The 23,153-nt window shown below is 38.8% G+C and overlaps 1 protein-coding gene across 1 annotated transcript; it reads right to left on the bottom strand.

Moving 5' to 3' along the window:
- Window positions 1-207: 207 nt before the first annotated feature.
- On the bottom strand, window positions 208-23,103 carry LOC112574304 (protein FAM91A1-like). The gene is made up of 21 exons (XM_025255295.1): window positions 22,882-23,103; window positions 22,092-22,176; window positions 21,602-21,811; window positions 20,187-20,254; window positions 19,706-19,822; window positions 18,427-18,517; window positions 17,948-18,010; window positions 17,395-17,501; window positions 16,797-16,835; window positions 16,123-16,247; window positions 15,739-15,881; window positions 12,612-12,703; window positions 10,043-10,129; window positions 7,751-7,950; window positions 7,387-7,474; window positions 6,570-6,680; window positions 6,007-6,120; window positions 3,765-3,831; window positions 2,901-3,423; window positions 2,544-2,613; window positions 208-1,901 (listed from the first exon to the last, which is right to left on the bottom strand). The coding sequence occupies exons 1-21, from the start codon at window positions 22,951-22,953 to the stop codon at window positions 1,770-1,772; spliced, it is 2,604 nt and encodes an 867-aa protein (XP_025111080.1). The 5' UTR covers window positions 22,954-23,103; the 3' UTR covers window positions 208-1,769.
- Between the last annotated feature and the right edge of the window lie 50 nt (window positions 23,104-23,153).

Below are 23,153 nucleotides of genomic sequence, written 5' to 3'. Positions count from 1 at the left end.
TGGTTGACTCTGGCTATTGATTAAAAATTATTAAAGGGAGACTCTCACCAAATAAATGGAATTAAAATAATCTTTGAAGAAATTATGATAAATAATTTTGGCTATGATAAGAGTATCCATCACCATTCACAAACTGACACTTGATATTCTTGTCTTCATACAGTTATAGCTCTCAAAACCTACATGAATGTTAGGATTTGTTGAATGGTTTCAAGAGCATTTTTAATGTCCCCATGACCTATGTACAAATCTGAACACAGTATTGTATTTTACCATATATGTCCAATTAAAAAGATCCAAGACTGGCTGGCAAGCAAGCAGTCACAAGAACTGTTCTCAACAGCCATCTTGCTGCTACATTCAGCATAGCAAGTACAAAATTCATCCATAATTAGCTTGAAGATAACTGTAAGAATGTTTGTCCACAGACTGCATGTGACAGTATCATGACCAGCAAACAATTATTCAAGTCCTCCATGGTATTTGTTTGCTTCCATGATTTTCTGGCACTCTATTACAGAGTTTAGTATCAGCATTTTGTGTGGAACAAAAAGGACTGTACAAAGGTCTCTGAGATGTACAAGGTTATTTTTTAGCTCTATCACATTCGCCTCTTTTTGATTGGTCAGAGAAGACTGCATTCATCAACAATTTTCAATAATTTTAGTTTGTCTATTTAAGCTGCCTCTCTTTGTTACTTTCATTTAAAATAACCTGCTATAAAAAAGTTAAATGACTGTGATAGACATGTCCACTGGACAGACAGCGACGAAGTAATTTTTAGGATACAGTTCTAAAATCTATTTTTAGACAGAATGTTTTTACAAAAAAGTAGCTCATAATTTGACACTTTCTGCCTGCAGGTTTCTTCAAACATCTCAACTGTAAGTAATCAAACATCTTGCCTCCAAGACTATAATTAACCCAAAAACTGATTTATTAGAAACTGTGGAATGGTGATGTCCTGGTCCCAGAGATGAGTGACAACAAATACATGACAATGTTTCTCCCACATCATAACCTTCATTCCTATGCATATAGCAATTTTACATCCTACTTCATATATACATACATTGGTTTTGACCTTTTACATATAATCACAGGGCATCTATCTATATAATGCATGTACTAGATAATTAACAAGAATAGTTTATAAAACTGTCATTTATAAAATTTTCCAGACAAGACTGAAAATGATGATAGTTCCAAAACACCTCGTGGGTTGAATCTAATATTCAAGTGTTTTTTTTTTTTTTTTTGCACAAGTTCATTGGTGACTTCTTTATATTTGTATACCAATAGATACAGCCAGCTCAGTAAGTAGTTACCACTCATACCTTGGGCAACAACAACCTGACTCCAGCAACACACTACTGCAGTAGGTGCCTTGTGCGAGACAGGACATTAACAATGTACATAGAAAAGGTCACAAAAGAACGACCAATAATCAAAATTTAATGTTAACCTAATGTTCTTTGACTACTTTGGACTAGAAAAAGAGTTCCAACCCATAAGAATTCTATCTTCAGTTGAAAATTATAAGAAACATTGGATAAGACTTGGACATTATGTAACATGAAGGCTCACATCATCTTGGAAACATACAGACATATCACCTTACTACCTGCTTAATGTTATCTCACATTATCCTTGGGATATGCTTATGTTACCCTAATGGTTAACATTATTAAAAGTTCATATCCTGGAGACACGCACATATTGACCTAACACCTGAACACAAATGGAGGAAAAGCTGCACAACTGAAAGGTCAAGAGTTCTTCTTCCATATTTGTAATTTGCCATCCCTGAAGATGATATTTTCTGTTGGATACAAGGTGCAGTGCTCATCTCGGCTCTGTGGAACTCCATGAGTCTCTAAATCCTGAACAGCCGAGGGAACCTGGAATGCAATACAATATACATAAGGCCTCATAAGTATGCCTCATTTAGCATGTATGCGAGGTCCTCTTGTGTTCAAGCAGTCAAAACAAACTGCACCATATGTTTATACTCGACTCTGATAGTTGCATGATATATCAATTAGATGTCAGATGGTAGCACCACTTTGTTAAGATCTTAAACAGAGGTTAGGGTTAAATCCAATCAACCAATATCAGAAACCCAGGGTAACAAGGTCAAATCAGACTGAACATTCCACACAAAGAAAAGTAAACATTCACTCTCACAAGAAGTAAAGTGTAACACAAAGATTACAATATTCTGTCATTAAAAATTTTACTTGGGAAGTAGATAGGTATGATATCCGACATAAAAGTGTGACACAGAATTAAAATGTCAGGCATAAAGGTGTGACATGAAATTAAAGTTTCGAAGGGTAGGCAGGTTTCATTTAAGAGATTCAAAATTTCATCAATGGGACTGCGAAAGAGACCTGTTAAGAAGGGTGAAAGAAGTCACCTCTTTTCTCTGTATGGTGCCTGACAATGCTGTTATACAATGTTGTTATGCATGTAGACAAACACAAAAAGGGACTGTAACAATCAGGGTTAGACCATGACTATGACCTAAGAATGGGACCAACCTGCCATTCCGCTATGAAGTCAAGCAGTTTTAGAGACAATGTACGACTTGAGTGTAACAGCTTCTCCAAACTGCAAATGCAGAAACATGATGCAACACTGTTTTTTAATTATGTCTCCAAACCTCACAAATGTACTGACAGTATAATATAGTATACCTACCAGGTGGTCTGCCCTACAGGTTGCAAGTAACAATCAGCCCCCTCAACTCCCACCTCTACATACATGCACATAAACAATGCTCATACAGATCTGGTTTTCTTCTCATTTCATCATATGCACTCTGGCTATTATCTGTTATTTAGACTTTGTTTTAAAATTCTTAGTCTTATGCTGCAGCTGAAGGTCTTGAGACATACCTGTCATCTGTGAAGAGGCCAAGGGACACAATCTTGTGACACACTTCCTTGTTTAGCTGAGGGTCAAACAACGGGATACCAAAGCACATATCCAGCAGCTGCCAGTCAGCCTCGTTGAATGCCTCCAGGTGTGCTCTACCTGGCCCATCGCACCTGTTGTTTTCTTGCATTACACTGCCAACTGGTGCCTTCAGCTCCAGTGACATGTTTTCTCGATTGGGGAGCGCGGTGGTATTGTCAAGAGCATCAAGTTCAGATGCAAGCATTTCTGCCGATAACTCATCAGTTAGTCCGTTGGAAGGATTGCCTGAAATGTCCTCCACAGAAGCTGTTTCGGAGACAGACACAGAAGCTGAAGTGGAAAGATGAAGCTGAAGAGAACCTACATCTCCATCTTGTTCAATGCCTGATGGGCGGCAAGGATTGAGGAGAGTAAGAAAGCCACACAAGTGCATCATATCAACATGCTGTGACAACTGCTTGATCGCAGGATGACAGCCAAACTGGTCCTTACTAAACTGGGCTGAAACATGGTCATTATCTACAATGAACAGCAACAATCATTTAATTAGGATGCATAAAATAATACCCATTTGCTCAGTCAGCAGTGACTGTAATACTCAGGCACCACCCAATCTAGCTGCAGGCTATATGCTGTAGTATTACCAATCTAACCCTGACATTGTCATTTATAACTGAGCATAATTCTCATTTAGCAGATGGACAGCTACAATTATGCAACAACTCAAATTTTGAATTATAGATCAGCACCAGAAATACAACCATTAGTTCCTAATATTTAAACATTTTATTCATCATAAAACGATAGCAAGAGTGAGATAAACAAAAGTATGTAAACATCACCATCTTCTGTGTTGTCCAGAGGAAATGACACATGTACAGTTGTACCCTCTGTGAAAAATCCATGACCCTAAGGAAGGGAGATAAAGTACTCATGATTATTTAATAATAACAGCTATGTGTATTGTGCTTAAAATTAAAATGTCCAAGATCCTAAAGTACCAGTGAAAGTTTCACTTTTCAGATGAGGCCCTCTGAGCAATGATTATGAACTCCAATAGCTTATGAAAATGTGCATAGGAATTTATTTGTACCTCTACCTGTGAACTTTTAAAAGACACATCACACCAAGCAAAGTCTTAATTTAAGAGTGTTATGTTAAGGCATATGCCCTCTCCACTTCCTTCACTAACTCTTTGGCAGTGTTAGGGTTAGGTTAAATCTGACTTCAGAATATTAAGGTTAGATGATCTAACTCTGATCTAAAAGTGTTAGGGTATCTAACTGACTTGATCTTAATACACATACCCTCATAACCCTTCACGCAAAAATCTACTCACGCTGCACTGGCAAGCAATGCAACAAAGAACGATGATGAGTTTTGGTTTCATTCAGATTCAGAATATTTTAAGAGCATTTTCTACCTTATTACGTCTGTTTCAATCTGTTAAATTCTGTACTTAGGGTGGGATGGGATGGTAAAAATAATATTTATATATTATTCCATTTAAAATTAATTAGAATTGTTCAGACATAGCATCCTTTATACCAGTGGTTCTTAACCTTGTTTGAGGTACCAAACCCACCAGTTTCATATGCACATTCACCGAACCCTTCTTTAGTGATAAATCAAATAAGATTTTTTTCCAAATTCAAGACATAGGTCTATGTTTTTTTACTGGTACACAAAATGAACCGTGCATGAACATCACCTTGATCAAAGAACAAAACCAACACAGTGCATGAACTCACAACAAATTACATACCTACAAATCAGTGTGACTTCTGCTGTTGTTTTTGAGAGACCAGTTCAGATATGCGTGGCTTCACCTTGGCAAGTGCTACTCTCATGTCATTTTCACAGCAAAGTCTGTTCCTTTTCTTTGTTTTTATGTCCAGCATCCTCGAAAAGGATTGTTCGCAGAGATATGTTGTAACAAATGGTATAAAAAATTCCAGGGCTTTCTTAGCAATAATTGGGTACCTTTCCAACTGTTGACACCAAAATGTTGAGAGTGTTGTTGTTCTGAATAGTTGCTGCTGAACGTGGCTCTGCTGAATTTCAATGATTTCGTCGAGGTATTCATAATTGACATCTGCTGTCTCAACAGCAAACGTGAACAGCTGTCTCACCCATGCTGGATATGACTCTCTTGTAGGGAAATATCCGTCGAGAGACTTTGCAAACTCATCTAAGTGCATGGCAATTGTTTGCTTCAGTTCCATGGATACAGAAATATCTCCGATTCCAGACACATCTTCGATCTTACTTACACAGTCGTCCAGAAGGGGAATGTTTGTGAAGTTATTGTTCTCTGTTCGTCGTTTCCATAGCGGTAGTTTTTTTTTAAATGCCTTCAAGTTTTCTTCTGCTTCCAAGATGTTGACTCCACCACCCTGCATCTGCTGATTGAGATGATTTAGAGCTGCGAATATATCAGCCACGTACGCTAAAATGAGAATGAACTCAGGATTTCTGAAGCAGTCTGCATGACAATGTTGGTGCTCTTGCAAAAACAGGACTAATTCCACACGCATGGCAAAAACACGATTCAGCATCTGTCCCCGGGATAACCACCGAACATTAGAGTGGTACAGGAGTACCTCGAATTCAGAGCCCATTTCTTTACACAGCTCACTGAAGATGCAGTTCCTCAGAGCACTATTTCGCACATAGTTCACACATTCCACTATAGTTTTTAATACTTCTGCCATTTTTGGAGGCAAGGTTTTTGTTGCCAACGCATGCCTGTGCAGAATACAATGCGTAACAATGATGTGTGGTGCATCGGCTTTTACTAGCACACAAAAACCATACTTTCTTCCCAGCATGACTGGAGCTCCGTCCGTACAAACTGTAGAAACCATATCCCATGAAAGATTGTTGTCTCTGAGGAAGTCATCCACAAGCTTCTTTACATTGGCTGCCTTAGCTGTTGTTGCCAAACCCCTGAGACCAACTCACCGAACCCCTAGGGTTTGATAGAACCCTGGTTAAGAACCACTGCTTTATACCACTTGATCATCTACCAATTATCTCATACCATTTGATAAAACTAAAACTTACTGGTTTGCCTTCTCTTACCTGCACAAAGACAGCAGAATGTGTCAAAGCATCATTCAATGTCAGCAGAATGTTGGAAGTTGAAATCACTCCAGGGTCATGACCCCATGTAGTCACCAGAAGGCGGTCATAATTCTGGATTAAAGCAAGACAACATCTGTCAATGCTCAGTCAAAGCTATGAGCAGCAGAAAGTGGTTGCACTGCACATTCATGAACACGCACACAGAATTATAGTGAATATGCTTTATTTGCACCTAATTATTGATACAATCGATTTCAAACAGTGAAACAAGAGATAATTATCAAGGAAGAGAAAACAGGATTGATAAATTAAATACAAAAAGACAGCCAGTGGACATATGTCCAGCAGGCAGAAAATCACAAACTTACAATAATCTTGGACAGCCAATGGAGGTATATCCAGCAGGCAGAAAATCACAAACTTACAATAATCTTGGACAGCTAGTGGAGGTATATCCAGCAGGCAGAAAATCCGTAAACAGACTATGATGAATACTTGACTTTTTAACCACTGCAAACAATAGAAATATCTAACTTACTTATGTACCCAAAATATATCACCTGGAAGACCTCTGGAAGTTGTTTGAGCTTTGTTCCCTTGACCAGGAGCAAGGAAGGTGGTCCACAACCAGTCAGCTGATAGATAAACAACTTAAACCACAGTGAGCTCACCTGTCAAATGTAAAAAAATGTCACACACAGCAGAGTAAGATCATCTGTCATACATGTAAATAGTGTCGCAGAGTGAAATCACCTGTTTAACATGTGAACAGTGTCACAGTGAAATCCCCTGTCAAACATTTAAACATATCACACACAATGAAAATACTTATCAAATATGTAAACATCATCACACACCATAAGATCACCTGTGAAACATGCAAATAGTGTCAAATACACAAACACAGTGATATCACCTATAAAACTTGTTAACAGTCTTAACCGTTTTTCAGACATTTTCAGTTCTAGTCTCTTAGCCCTCCATGTATTCTTGTTTATATTTTAAAATATGATGAAAATTTCTATGCAGATTTTTTGAAATTTCTGAAAGGTGATAGTGAAATGTCTTTTAAAATTGATTGCACATTTTTCATTTATTATTCTTTCTTACAAGTAGCTCATTAGCTAACTTTAATGTGGTGTAAATCATTCATCCCAAGATCAACCATGCTATCCATCTTTGTCATGGGTATATCAGCCATATTACCCACCACTAAGATGTAACTGTGCTACAAACCTTTCAGATGGCCCATTTTACCACCTCTGTGCTACCCATATCTGAGATGGGCTATGCTACCCACTTCTGGGATCTAACCACATTACCCATCTTAAAGATGCAACTTTGCTACCCACCTTTGAGATAGACCATGCTACTAACCTCTGGGATGGAGGGTCCAATGTGCTGAGGAACACTGCTGCTGACTGGCCTAATCTCATTACTAAGAGGGGCCATGGAGACCAGAAGACTGATAGAGAATCAATATCACCAGGTGAAACAAATCAGCATTGGCATAATCTCACAAATGTTACAATTATATGTCACTGACATATAATGAGATGTGATCTCATAAAATACACAAAAAATACCAACTATACAGCATCAATGGTGTCACAAAATACACTAGTTACATAGCACTGATAATTCAAATCATGATAAGACTTGAAATATCCTGGCTACAAAGCACTAACATGTATAATTCATGGCCTAATGAGACTTAAAAGCTACCAAAGCTGCTCCTCACTTGTAGTTTTTGTTCAACACCCTTGCTCTAGTTTCAGGGTCAAGGCTGAGTAGACTTTCACACCGAAGGAGGTCAATGCCATGGCCAGCATCACTGTCTTCACATAAGTTCCTGTTATGCCGCAAGAAGCGAATGGTGTCTCTAAGGGTGAGCGCATGATCAAAGTAGCGCCTAGCCTCTCCCTCTGCATCAGACCCCACCTACCAAATAAAAATAGTCAGTGGAAAATAGTTCACATCACAGACCCCTCCGCAGTAAGACCAGCATTTTCAAAACTAATGTAAAAGCTGTCCTACTGTATGGTTCTGAAACCTGGAGAGTGATAAAAACCATCAACAACAAGCTCCAGACCTTTACCAACTGATACCTACGCCATATTCTGGGAATAAGATGGCCTGAAAAGATCTCCAACAGCAGCCTGTGGAAAAGAACCAACTAGAATGCCACTAGCCAAGACATCAAAAAGCACAAATGTGGCTGGATAGGACACACCCTGCACAGACAGCTGACACCATGGCCAGGCATGCACTTGACTGGAATCCTCAGGGGAAGAGGAGTGTTGAGAGACCAAAGCAGACTTGGAAAATAACAGTAGAGAGAGAGAGGCAAAGGAACCACATGGGCCCAACTGAGGGGGGCTGCCCAAATCTCAGTCTGCTGGCAAGGTGTTGTTGTGGCCCTATGCTCCTTGAGTAAGAAGGAAGTTTAGTTTAGTTTATTCCTTGTTGCTCCTCTGAGGAGCATAGAGCCACAGCAACACCTTGCCAACGTACTCGGTTTTGGGCAACCCCCTTCAGTTGGGCCCAGGTGGTTCTGATGTCCTTTGCCTTGCTCTCTAATATTCTTTTCCAAGTCTGCTTCGGTCTCCCAACTCTCCTCTTCCCCTGAGGGTTCCAGTCAAGTAACAAGGAATAAACTAAACTCTTACAGATCCCATCTACCACACAACACTAATATTAGCTCACTTGCTATAAAACCCACCTACCACACAACATTAATAGTCAGTGGAAAATAGTTAACATCTTACACATCTCACCAGAATGAAAACATAACACTGGACAGGATTTGGTGCTGCCATGACATCAGGTTTACTATAAAGTACAATCTGTTCAAGTCCCTCATAATACCAATCCTGCTCTATGGATGTGAAATGTGGACTTTACTTGCTGAAATGGAGAAGAAAATCCAGACATTTGAGAACAAGTGCCTGAGAAGGCTATTCCATGTCTCCTACAAGGAATATAAAGCCAATGACTTTGTATAAAGCACAGTTGCCAAACTTGTAGAACACCAGGAACTACTAACACACTTAAGCACCATGAGGTGGTCCCGCTGGCCATATGAATTGGCAATAATCTGTCCAAAACTGTCTTTCAAGGTACCTTGGAAAGAAATTGACAACAAGATGGCCACATGCATGATACTCTGTCAGAGATTTGTCTTTCAAGGTACCTTGTGTCACTGACCTATTGGGTATTAGGGATGTGTGATGGATAGAAAGCCGTTAGAGACTGCTATCCATGTCAACATAAGCCTGTGCATGATGCACTTTCACTACATTGCTAATTAATAACTTCACAATGACTTGAATCCCTACCGCACATCCCCAATAAACAAACACAATGCAATTTAGTAAAAAACAAATTAATTATTGGTAACAAAAGAATGTTGAGAGTTTACACAATCATCAGCATAAACAATGTAAGAAAAATGTAAATATGAATGTAAATTTCCTATCTCAGCTAATTATCTACGGTGTCCCTATAATTAAGTGAGTTGTAAAGGCTTGAAGTGTGCAAGTCTGATGGCACAAAGTTGAGCCTAATCACCTTTCTGTGCCTCTACTACGATACTGTTCTGTACCACTTAAGACTCATTTCATGGTGGCAGGTCATATATATACACATACAAACACACAATATTAATAAGTATTGTAATTAAAATATTATGCTTGATCTTGCTGTCATTTTGTTACTATTGGGCATAAATACAGTTCACTTCTACATAGTATTTTATTAAATATACTCTTGCTCACCTCATGTCTTACAATTACAATGTGAAAGATTGTGGGATCTCCACACTGGAGAACATTTCTTAAATATCTCAACTACCAGAAAAACTAACAGCAAGTGGTAAGTGATCAAAATCACACACAAAAGATGGAGACAAATAAGAACAATGTGACGATCTACGCATGCAAATAAAGAAATAAAAAATGGGATTCAGAGAGGCACTTGTAGTACTTGAGGTTTGTAAGCTGAGAAGTATCTGGTTTAAAGTTGCATCCCTCACCTTCTCCAGCTCTGAGAGGAAACTGTCCATAGACTCATCGCTCAGTTTGCCCACCTCAAACATCGTCACAGCGTGGCTTTTCAAACCCTGCAGCAGAACAAACATATGCACACAAGCATTAAACAAATATATATATAACTGCTTATAACATTAATAAAACCTATTCAAAAATAATTCAATCAGAACTAATGTAACCAACTTGCTGGTGAAAGTAGCTGATTCAAGCATTCAGAAAGAAACTTTATGTGTGAACAGATATATCTGTATGCCCTTCTGAGTCTGACAACAACTCCCAAGTGGGATAGTGATTTTCTGCTTTTTTTTCTGCTATAACTTTCTAACACTAAATAAGTTGGTGAAATGGTGTGACAAATAAAAATAATTCTGCTCGCTGTATATGTTTATTTCATAGATTTATATTTCTAAGTTTGTGACTATGATTTTGTTAAACAGATACATGAATTTTTAGTCCGATGTTTGATTAGCTAGTTTGAAAAGCAAAAGATCATGGCTGCTTTCACTCCCCACCCTATCCCTATCCTACTCAAGGTCAAATGGTCCCACTGCTTTGAGGGCAATCTTGGGAAAGTTAAGGGTGCAAACTCCTACTGAAGACATTAGCGAGCAAAGACTTTCTGCAATGAAAGTGAGGGTCACGGCTTATGCCCACTGGGAGAGAAAGATGGGTGACACCAAATGTACAAGCCCAGAGACAGGACCATAGATATTAACTGAAGAAGAAAATTTATGCCAGATCTGTCGAGGCCCAGCAAATCAATAACAACTGTACATCCTACCAGCAGGCTCCAGGGTTGGAAGAGCAAAAAATACACTATTAGAACTAAAGCAGATACAAAGTAGAGACAAGTGAAGCAACTCCCTCATGAGCTATAATACAACTTTATTGATCTAAAGGGCTATTCCAGACAGTACTTATAGTAGCAATATATAGAGGTAAGGTAAAGGTAAAGGTCATCCCCTAAAATTTTCAGGTCGCTATGGGGTGAGGTGTTAGAGACCTCACTTTTCTTGGGGCCAGCTTTACACGAGGGCGGTGGCTATCTCCTCTCCCTTGCTGCCTTACATTCCCAAACCCCTTATGGAGTCAGGTACCCATTCCCCCTAGCTGGTTTGACTGGGGGAAGTTTGCTGCGCTAATCAGGCATTGAACCAGCATTGAACCATGCTTTCAGTTTGGATTCCAGTGCTTTAACCACTCGGCTATCCACTTCCCCAATATATAAATCAGTGGTTCTTAACCAGGGTTCGATCGAACCCTAGGGGTTCTGTGAGTCGGTCTCAGGCGCTTCGGCGGAGCCTCCACCACGGAGGTCAAGACACACCCGCAATTCGTGATGACACTAAAGAAGGGTTCGGTGAATGTGCATATGAAACTTGTAGGTTCGGTACCTCAAACAAGGTTAAGAACCACTGATATAAATGCACACAGATACATGTTGAAATAATTTCTCTCTCACACACACACACTAACTATATACATACACACATTCCCAGCAACAGCAGATACAGTTGGTGACCTCAGGTCACCTCAGCCTAGTACAAAATCACCGCTAGCAGAGTTGATCAAATGAATGGTGCGTGGAATGAATGAGTTGCGGTGACGATTGGTTCTGCATACAGGCATCGCGTACCTACAGCCAGACCACAAGATTGAAAATTCACATCCCAACACATGATCAGAAACAGTAAGAGTGAAAACTCACAGGCCAACACATGATCAGAAATAGAGAGGATGTGGGATGCCTTCCTGAGGATTTTCTGATAACAAAGGCTGCCAAATCTCTGCCTGATTCCAGTGATCTTGGAGATCAAGGGAGACAAGACTATTCCTGTTCCCTAGGGAGAGGCTGTGGAACCAAAACCACTCACACCTAACAAGGTCTGCCACTCACAACTTACAAGGACCATCACTCACACCCAACAAGGCAGCCACTCAGTCTTGCCTTAGGTGATGGTGAGCAGGTCCTGCTCAGGATGACCAAATAACTCATGTTCATAAAGCAGTTCTATTACTGACCACCATGACACTGACCTTCCTCAAATGTACTTTAAAGGATGTCATTGGGCACAGTGTCCTGACAGGCTAAATCTGACCATCTTATGTTGCTTGAGTTTTGTGACTAGAGTTCTTGGTGTCCTACCAGTGTGGTCTTTGTGCTTTGTACAAAGTCACTGGTTTTATGGTTTATTGGAAGGTCTATGCTATCCACTCCCACACCATATGAAGAACAGTTAAAGCCTTGTGTTGCTCTGTGATGCAAAAAGGCAGAATTTAAAGTGACAACCTAGAAATCAAATCTATGGACCCATTGTGCAATGTTTAAGGCTTGTACCATCTACTCTCCCACCACAAGGCCAACATAAAAAAGCCTTGTGTTACCCAGTCAGGCAAAAAGCTAGAAGTGAAAGTGAGAAGACCACCTCATGGATTCTCAAACTGATGTGAAATGAATAATTCTTAGGAACTTACAACATGCATATATTCATATATTTAGACTCATGCTCTCACAAATGCATTTGCATGTACATTTGAAAGTAACGTATTTACCGGTGAGAGATTGCCCATCATCAAGAAGGCAGTGAGAGTAGAGTCAAAAAGAAATGCAATCCGTCTAGTAGTTCCTGTCTGATTGTTGGTGTCTGCAAGTGTAAAACATAGTGTAAATCTTCAGTACAGCATTATAGAGTATTGAACAATATCAAGAAATTGAAATATTCAATATTACTCAATTGAAGCATTCAGTTCATTGCATTTCTTCTTCATACTGTACCAGATGACATAACTATATGGAGATCACCCTCTAGCTATCTCGAATCCAGCTGTCCAAAACCGTCAACAGGGTAGAACCTGAATAAAACTCAGCCCCCTCCCATCCCCACCTGTCATGTCAGTGAGCACTCTACTCCATTTTTTTGCCCGGCTTGACGGAGTTAAGACATGTGTCAGCCACCTCGTGTCACGGACAAGTCCGTGCTTCCCGTGTTTTGTTTTTGTTTTTTTAGTTTTTTTTCAAACTATTTAACCCTTTGGTGGCTCACGGACTGAAAGTGTACGTCGAGTGTATGTTGAATGGATTAGATCATTAGTTGGAAAGTGTTATCGGTGACAGAAAGTGTGTAATGAACACAGTTCACCACTAGGTTTTCGCTGGAAAGTGTTGTTAAAGTTTACTCAGGCCCGGCATACCGAGAGAAGATGAAGTGCCTGAGTCCCAAGTGTACATCTCCCGAGTGAGATTGTTGTGTAGTAGAGGAAGTCCATCGACGTTGGATAAGGGGCAGTACTGACCCGATGTCTAGACAAGGTTTTAAGTGTATGGACTGAAAGAGCTGGAGCTCTTCCGGATAACAAAGAAACGCCTCCCAGGACCATTCCGTGATCAAAGTGTTTTGGTTCAGCGCCCAGCAGCACGTGGGCTAGGAGCTCCATGACGTCACCATGGATGACCTCCCCTGTGACCCTGGGAACCGCCTGACCGACACGGTCAGTGTGTACGGCCTCATGTGTGTGTTTGTGTGTTAGTGGATTCTAGGCACGGTCTGCCTGTATGGCCTTGTGTGTGTGTGTTATGGGATTCGTGCTGGCGGGACACGAGGAGAGTGACAACCCCAAGAGGGACGGCGAACTGTGATTAAAGTACTCAACGACTCCTACTGCGGTTATAAACTTGATAATAGAATTGTAAATTTTGTTGACAAACAGAGCTGTGAGGGGCATGTGATTTTCATACATAGATGGTAAGATTGGATATTGATCGGGGAAGTGCCCCGGAGATAAACACTGTATTTATCGCAAGACGTTTGTCGCCTATAGAGTATTGTGTTGAGGCAAGTTGTTATTTATTCCTTCTAATCTGTAAAGTCCTGAGCCATTCGACAACTTAATAACATGACATAGGCAGCCTCAGGCAATCGTTTTGATGTGTTTAGAAAAAATGCGTATTTGTCTGGTGTGAGGTGTTGTAGAGCCACTCGAGCCGTGACACCTCGTTTCTACTTGGATTATGCCCTGTGAGGCCTGTGAAGTGCGGTGATGTCTCCTACTATCTTTCGTGTTCGCATTAACTTCCTCTTCGTTTCCTTCTGAAGTTTGCTGATAATTCTATTGAGGACAGGGACTTTTTTTTTTCGGAGGTCACATTCAGGGAGTGAAACAGGCGGCATTCTTTGAATGGCCAGTGATGGTGAACATGTCAGGGAACGTGGAAGTGCTCCAGGACAGTTCTCAGCAAAAGCACAGTCCCCGTGCCTAAAATAGACTGCGAATCCCGGAAGAACATTCAACAGAAAGAATGCGATTAGAGGGTCAGGAAGATAGCATACAGCTGTTAGATGTTTCCACCCCTACAGCACTGGATCTTCCAAGGTGAACAAAGAACAGGCTCCTCAACAGCGTCCCTGTTATTCTCCATATAGTCATGTGTTCTGGTACAGCACGATGAGCAAATACCATTTTTGGTAGTAAAATTTCTTTCTTCGAGTACTTACCCGATGACAAGACAGCTAGCTAGCTCCCTCCCACCTCCCCGCAGTAGGTTCCAGACTCAGTCAAGGCAAAAAACTAAATGAGTGCTAACTGGTGTGGGAGGGGGCTGAGTGTTATTCAGGTCCTACCCTGTTGCACAGTTAGGACAGCTGGATTTGAGGTAGCTTGAGGATGATCTCCACATAGTCATGTCATCTGGTAAGTACTCGAAGAAAGAAATTTTGCTACCAAAAATGTTTTTTTTTTTGCAAAATATAAATCATTGACATTAAGTTGGGAAACATTAAGAATATCTTTTGACACAAATCAAAATACTAAATCAGAACACTTAAAGAAGAGCATCTGACACTAACAAGCTGAAGCTAAAGCATTTTGTCTACTACAGCACAATGCAATAATGGGGGTAGCAGTTGTGGCGGGATCTTCTTCTCTAGGGAATTATTTGTGACAGTAGCAAGCATTACTACATTTTTCAGCAGATGCATGGTGAATTTTTTTCAGATTATCTTATATCCATTTACAGAACTTGATCAAGCCACGAAGAACAGCAATGATGCTAAAACACCACAGTATGTCAATGGTACTAAAGCACAGAAGCATGGCAATAATACTAGAACACATATTGCTGATACCATGGGAGAGGTCAACTGCTGATAAGTGTTTATTACCAAACATTTCTGATTTGTGCCAATTAGATAAAGTCAATAGGCAATTTAAATAACATAAAGTTTTTGTATGGTGATAACTGTCAGTTGACAGTTTAAAACAATACTTTTACTGATGGTCTTTGCACGCTAATATTTCTATGGCCAACAGAATGTGGCAACAGACTATAAAGAAAAACATGTGGTATGTTGTCAATTTAAAAACAATGGAAGTTTCTACTATTGATCTTTGCATGTGGTCCACTGGAAATTTAAAGCAGTATGTGTTATTTTAAGCAGGAGAGAAGAAAATGTATGTCAGAATTTGCACTAATCTTTTAATTACTTGTCCCTCGATCAAGGGTTACCTGGAGGTCAAACGTCTTGAAGCAAAAGGTCAACAAAAATGAATACACATATTAAGTCTCAAAAATGTAGACAAAGATTTCAGAAATGTAGAAACACATTATTCTAGGGAGTGCCACTCAAGTGAACTGCACATTATGTAAATGCAAATTTTATTTGTGCCTAAAAACAGATCCTACCGATGGCTGCATCCAAGCCAGCAGTGATGTCAGAGTTGTTGTTGGCATTGTGAGCAGAAGCCAGGAGATCCCCTGGGTCACTAGCAGTCAGTTCCACATTCATGGCATTGTTGAGGTCTATCAGTAAGTGCTCCTGGCTCACACTGTACAGGTACAGCATCACATCACAGAGTTAGCACAATGTCTCAGATACAGACATTTCTTTTGATGTCACTTTTTTTGCTCAAAATCATGCAGTCAAAATATGCATTGCTACACACAATGTACACACACACAATAAGCATCAAGGGCAGTCATCCTGAAGACAAGCAATAGAAGCAATTTGAAGTTTGTCAGTGATTTACAACAGCCACACATTTAATGCCATTCAGAAGGTATACTTACATTGCTTTCCTAGAAGAAGCTGTTGGTGATTCAGCATGAGACCACGATGGATGATAATCAGAAGAAGCCGAGTCCACATTCTTTTTGCGAGCAAACCCAAGTCGACAGTACATTGACACAGCATTCTGTCAGTACACAAAAACAGCACTAATCATATTCTGATATGTTAACACTTCAAAAAAGTCTATTACTTGTTTTTTATCTCTCAAATATTATTTGCTTTAAAAAAAATAAAACCCATATCAACTCAAACCACCAGACGTAGTGAGATTTTGTACATAGATGGTAAGATTGAACCAAATTCAGAGGTCTGTTGTAGTCATTGTGGACTGGAAGACAAACTGATTTTCATGACAATTAGAAGATGCTCTTTTGTTCTATTATGTTGTCAGGAAGCCACAGAAAGTCTTGTGTTGCTCTAAAGAGCTGGTGTATAGACAGCTTTCTCCACTACCACTACTATAACTCTCTCTTTCTCACCAAACATTTCAGAAAAGCTTCATAATCATCCCCATGTCTCCACTAACAACACGGTAACACTCAAGCTCAACAAAAAGGTAAAAAAGCTTTACGATTATAAATATCACCTTGCTTCAGTCTACCTGGTATAGACATCCAAAACATCCAACTTGACTAGAACAACATTATAACCATTGGACATCCACAACACCCACCTTGACTAGAACAAGATCAGTTTGAAGAACAGATGCAAGCTGTGGCACAAAAAAAATGGAAAAAGTAGTTAGGTGTTGTTGATGCTGCACAAATGTTATATGGAAGTTTCTTGTTTTTTAGTGTAAGTCATCAAGCAATAACTACTCAACATGTAAATTGACCACATAGTCAAAGTCATTAAACATCTGCTCTCCATTAGCCTACATTTCTGTATCTTAGTTCAATGCTGACTACCTAGCTTGCTAAAATCATTTACAGCATCTCATTTCAACAGCAGCCCTACAACCCTGTATCCTAGTTCAGTGCTGATTCCCAAGTAAAATCAGTTACAGCATCTCATTTCAACAGTAGCAAGTCACACTGGCTTTTATAAGAAGTACTCCCTTTCACTTAAATAAATTTCAAGAAAGGTTAAGTTTTTCTTTATAGTCTCTGGTCTGTATATTATCTTTTTTAATCTATGACTGATATGTTGTATACATAAGGAAGCATATTGCATGCACACATGCACACTCATACACATCACCCATAGTTTTCCATAAGCACATATAATGTGCATTGTGCAAGGATATGTAAATCATGTACACATTGTCTCACCTCAGCTACCTTAGTGTGTTCATCAATGGAGACAAAAATTTTATACAGCAGTGTCTCAAAGTAATCCCCAAGAACTCTGTTCATCACAAATCCCTCCAAAGGTGGGACTGGGCAGATACACAGTCAAGAATACTTTATTGTTAATCAATGGAATGAATGACATTGTTGCTTAAGAAGAGACACATTGATACACTGTGTACAAAATATGACTTCTATGATTCTAGAAAAAACCTATCATGAGCTGTCACTTTTTCAGAATGGCTAAAGCAGAAAGGTTTACACTGTAATTTTAACAATGGGATAAACAAATTAATGCTGCATAGTTGTACTTGTAAACCCTGAGCAATATTGTACCTTTTTTTAAACAGACACATTTTAGGCGTTATGCTTAATGTTAATCTTTAAATAATAGCATTATTAGGTTTTGTAAATGACATTATTACAAACATTTATATTAGGCACTTGAAAACAAATGCTCTAATACAAAAATGAGAATCTTTATGAAGCTGAAAGAAACAGATTTCTTTAAAAAAAAAAAAAAAAAAAAACTCACCAACAATACAGTCATCATCAGCAATAGGCACATCAACATAAACCAAGCCTTTCCTGTATAAGCCTGTAATCACAGAGAACAAACACTCATGACTACCTGACCCACACAAGCCTGAAATCAAAGACAATATTCTCCAATGAATATGACATTACCAGTGAGCACATACACAAATGGTGAAACAGGCTAATGGCTGTTACTAATGAAACATGACTAAAATGTAGCATAACACTGATTTTTTTTTTTAAATACGGAAAATAGAGTCACAGGTTAGACTCAAAAAGTTTGACATTAATAGCACACTGCTGACAACTTGTAAAAGGCTGTACTGTTTTCCTATAACCAAAGGCAAAAATAAGAATGGCACTTGTCACTTTGCACTTTAGTCAGGGTTTGGGCTAGTGAAAATAGACAATGACTTCATTTACTGTGAACTTTAGTCAGGGTTAGGGTTAGTGAGAGGTGACAAAAGCCCCACTCACTGTGTACTACAGTCTTGTCCAGTTCTCCTGCCAGCTGAGACCCTGCATCTATGATGGAGTCTATTGTGGATTTCTCCAAGACACTGCACATCTGAAAATTAGGAAAGAGCTGGGAGACAGTGAAGCATTGAAAACTGTTATTTCTTTAAACAAAGCAAACCATAACCCTGACAACTTTACCATTTATTTGAACAAAAGGATCATTTTTTTCCTAGAACTTTGAAGGTAGTCCAGATCAGCTCCACAAGATTTGTTTGTTCACATCATCTTATGAGATCATTTAATCAACCTTATATGTCCTGACCAAATACCTTTTAATTGTTCTAAGAACCCTCCCAGAAGGGCTGTTCCACATGTTTGAATGTCAGTATTACTGTTTGACAAGACAGTCAGCTATTTCAATGTCCGAATCCCTGCATTACACTAAAGCCTTGCAGTGTTAACATGTAAGTTTAAATGCCAGTGCTTGGCTCTATTCTTCTGACAAGAGAGTTTGCGGTTTCAACATCTGAATATCTGCGTCACACAAAAGTCTTGCAGTGTTAACATGCATGTTCGGATTCCTACATTATATAAAACACTCACAGCGTTAACATATTTGGCCTCCTACATTGCATAAAAATTGAAAATGTTAACATGTATGTGTGGTTCCTTACAATACACATAAGACAAAGTTAACTTGTCTGACTCCCTACATCACATGAAAGACTCACAGTAATAACACGCTTGGCTGCCTTTATTACATCAAGTCTAATAACGTTAACATGCATATTTGGCTCCCTGCATTACACAAAATACTTGCAATGTTGACATGCTTATTTTGTGTTTGTTGACTGTCAGTCAATCTTCAACATGAATACAAATGATGACACACAGTTGTCTTATTCCTTTTATCACAGTTTGATTTTTAGCACAGACAGTAACTCAAACAAGAAAATCTGATTCAAAGCAAAGCATTCTTTTGAACTGGTCACTTTATGTGAAGCATTTGACTATAAATGGGAACCACTGTTGCAACAACAAGATCAAACACAACTGAAGAACCTGACGTTGGAATTCACTCCCCTGAACTTTGTCTGCTAGTGCAAGATATGCCATTCTAAAAACTGAAGTATGTGTCTCGTGTATGTATCATGTATCATGCATGTTTTATGTATTATTTATAAAAGACAAATTTTAATACAATGATCAAAATAATAATAATCTAATTCTCACAAATTCTGATATTGCCTAACACCCTTCTCCACCATTTAGCCAATAATGACAATTGCTGATTTACTTTAACATCATCCTCAGTGACGTAGCCAATGTTGACAATCCACCATGGCTCCACAGTTGCTTCCTCCACTGGCTGTGCTGGTAGGAGTTCTCTTACAGGCTTCTTTCTAAAGAATTTCTGTCAATTATTTATAAAATAGTTACTGACAGAAAAAGTTTGAACATACTATAAAAGATCTTTCAGTTTGTTTTCATGAGCTGAAATGTGTTTTATACTCAGCAGTTTAAAAATATCTAAGTTCAACTAGTGGCATCTTGGCCTGAAAAGATTTTTCCAAATGTAAGGTTTTATTTCTGGCACAGCCAGAATCTCAGCTAAAGAGGGGCAGCATATGCATTCTTTCTGTTCTTTAAAAAAAAACCACTTGGATAGTAGTAAACAAATGCTCAAATTTTTGTACCTCTATAACATCTTCTATTATTACTTAACTAAAAGTTGTGTGCATGTGGGCACATGCCTAACTTAAACAAAATCCACTCACTTTTGATGACCTACATTGATTCATGAGATCAATGTACTGATTGCGACCTATTCCCAGCAGTCGTAGACCTGAAAAAAAAACTCAGTGAAAGAGTTTGCACTTAAATTTTTTTCATGACTTCCACTCAGTAACCACCTTTTCACAATCAGGTGTGCAAAGGAAGTATTTTAAGGATTTAATGATTTATAACAAGTCCTTTCTGCAGATTTCATTCAAAGAGAAGGAGCCATCTATCTTTGCCAAACATCCAAACTGAAGCAAGTGTATATGACAGCCTGCGTACATGTCGTTATGGACAATGACAATGACAATTCTTTATTAACGTGAGATAAAATAAGCAAGAAAATGCTTTTTTTCATTTAGCCCTCGCCCTTTACGGGGGAAAAAACAAACTAAATAAATGAAGTAATTAAGCACTATGAGAATAATTAGTAGTAAACATAAGGTAAGGTATCAAAGGAGAGTGGAAGGTGAATATGTATAAAAGTGGTGGTTAAGAAAAATAGATATTTACAATATTTCCCAGAGTTGGGAGAAATCTCTAGAGGCCTCATCTAATTGTTTTCAATGTATTTAGGTAGCTGGCATCGAAAGCAGTTCAGGGAGTTCAATTGCTTAAAATGGAAAGGGAGGCTGCTCCATAGCACACTCCCTGAGTATTTCAGACTAGATTTGAATAGGTCTACTCTAGGAATGGGAATATTAAGTTTTGGAAAAGTTCTAGAGTTATTGGAGGAAAATAGTAGAGTGAGTCTTGGCGATAGTTTACCCATCAGTATTTTGTACATGAAAATGCATTTATTAAATTTAAGTCTTTCAGAGGACATTATTACTTTTTTTCTGCCGATTTTGGGCATTTGAAACTAACACGTTGAATGTGGTTTGACAACAATGACACACAAAGCGATGAGCCAACACAGGGCTTCTGCTAAGGCTAAATTTTTTGGGGTCCCAGGGACCCCTTCTTCAGATTTTTAAGGGGTCCCTGTTCTTCGCCCAAATTTGAAGGGGACCCCATTGACGAAAATTGAAGGGGTCCTCCGAACTTTTAATGCGTACTGTACGCAATTTTTTGCGTAAGCAGAAGCCCTGCAACATCAAATTAAATGAGACCCAAATCGACACTTTAAAGAAGGTCACATGCATGTCACCAAAAACGATGAATACACTACTTATGGTAAGGCTTTTAATGACATCAGATTTACCCTTTTAATACTAAAAAAGACAGTTTTTCATTCTTAATACAAACCCTCTGGATCCCTAAAATTTTACATATATTCATGTTTTTGGAGCCAGATGTGGCACTTAAATATCATGTCTATTTTGAGTTAATTAAAAACACAAAGATCAGAAGATATATGGCAGGCCAATCAAAACAAATGAACAAGAAGTCTTTCCTGTCCCAAGCACTTCACAGTCAGCAGCAGTGAAGTTGGGAAGGGAATCATAACTCTTCTCCTGCACCATGATGTCTTGCATCATGTTGATGTAGTACATAAATGGAGTGATGCGCAGGCCTTTCACAATCACATCCGCCAAGTGGTATGGGTACAGCATCAAGTGCTCACGGCTGTATTGCATCAAGTCTTCATAATATCGCCTTTCATCCTTCCGCACTGTCTTCACTACATCACAGATACCATTCTGGTATCAGTTGGATAGTTTGACTAGTTATACAAAAACATCAATATATCTCCTACTTCAAGTTACATCGGCGTTTAGCATCTGTTTAGAGTGTGGATGAATTACCATTCATAATCAGATTTTAAAGTGTTTCCTTGCATCTAATATTTATCAACATGATTATTCATCTTTATGAAAAAAATCTAGGTAGTCTTAAATGAGAGAACTCTGTTAACTTTAGAATGTTACTGCTGTCACATTCCTTTGCCAGACACAACATACCAAGATTTCCCTTGTATCGAAGTTGGTTTTTAACACTGAATGAGACAATAGCTTTCTCGTACTCTCTCTGGGAGTTCCCAAGGCTCTACCAAAGAGATTTAAACACAGAAATTAGCAAAAACTCAAGGTTCTAACGAAGAGATTTAGACAGAGGAATGAGGCATAAACTCAATGAGGCATAATGTGAAAATATAATAAGCAGATACCTGATGTATTGCTCACACATTTATAACTATTAAAAGGTTTCAGAAACAGCTATGATGGGATTTGTCTGATAAGTGTGACAGGTAAAATATAGCTCACATATCAGGGAAAGTGAAAAACATCCATATTTTTATATGCTTCTTTAAACATTTCCCTCAGTTTTAATCAATAGCCCACACTGGGATTATGGTAGCTACATCACCACCTCACTTTACAACACAAAGGAGCATTTTTATAATATTGTGAAAACATTTTGCTAAAGTTCTCATTACAAATGATGATTCTGCCACCAGTTATTAAATTACAACATATATCACGTGCTGTTGCCACAGTCCTCGAAAGAATCGGGAAAAAAATTGTCATAAAAAGTAGCTTTAGGTCCTACAACTCTGATCAGATGTGTAACTAATTTCAACAGATTTCTAAAGGAACTTGAAATGGACGACGCCACTTCAAACGAAAATATTTTCCTTCTATTGACAATATTGAAGACATCCACAATTTAACTTTTGACTATTCGTTATTCACTAACAACCTTCCTTAAACCGTCTCCTCCAGGAAAATGATCCTGCTTCAATAATCTTACCTGCTTGATATTAGCGGGCAACTTTTGCCATTGGTGATTTTGTCGAATATGATTTTCAATATCAGTTGTCATTGTGTAAAATATTCTATCAATTCTTCTATAGATCCAAAACTGACAAAGTTGTGATCATGAGGAAAAGTGACTGACAGGCGTAAACTTCATTTCGTAGCTACATTTCCAAAACAGCAGACTACACCTACCACTTCCGTGCAGGCAATTACTTCCGGGGCATGCGATAAAGGGTCATTAATTTAACCAATGGGAAATGCTGT

This window comes from Pomacea canaliculata, linkage group LG10 (genome assembly GCF_003073045.1).
Source record: "Pomacea canaliculata isolate SZHN2017 linkage group LG10, ASM307304v1, whole genome shotgun sequence".
Lineage (NCBI taxonomy): Eukaryota > Metazoa > Mollusca > Gastropoda > Architaenioglossa > Ampullariidae > Pomacea > Pomacea canaliculata.
Note: the sequence above shows the minus strand (reverse complement) of the source record. Positions and strands in the feature narration are given on the sequence as shown.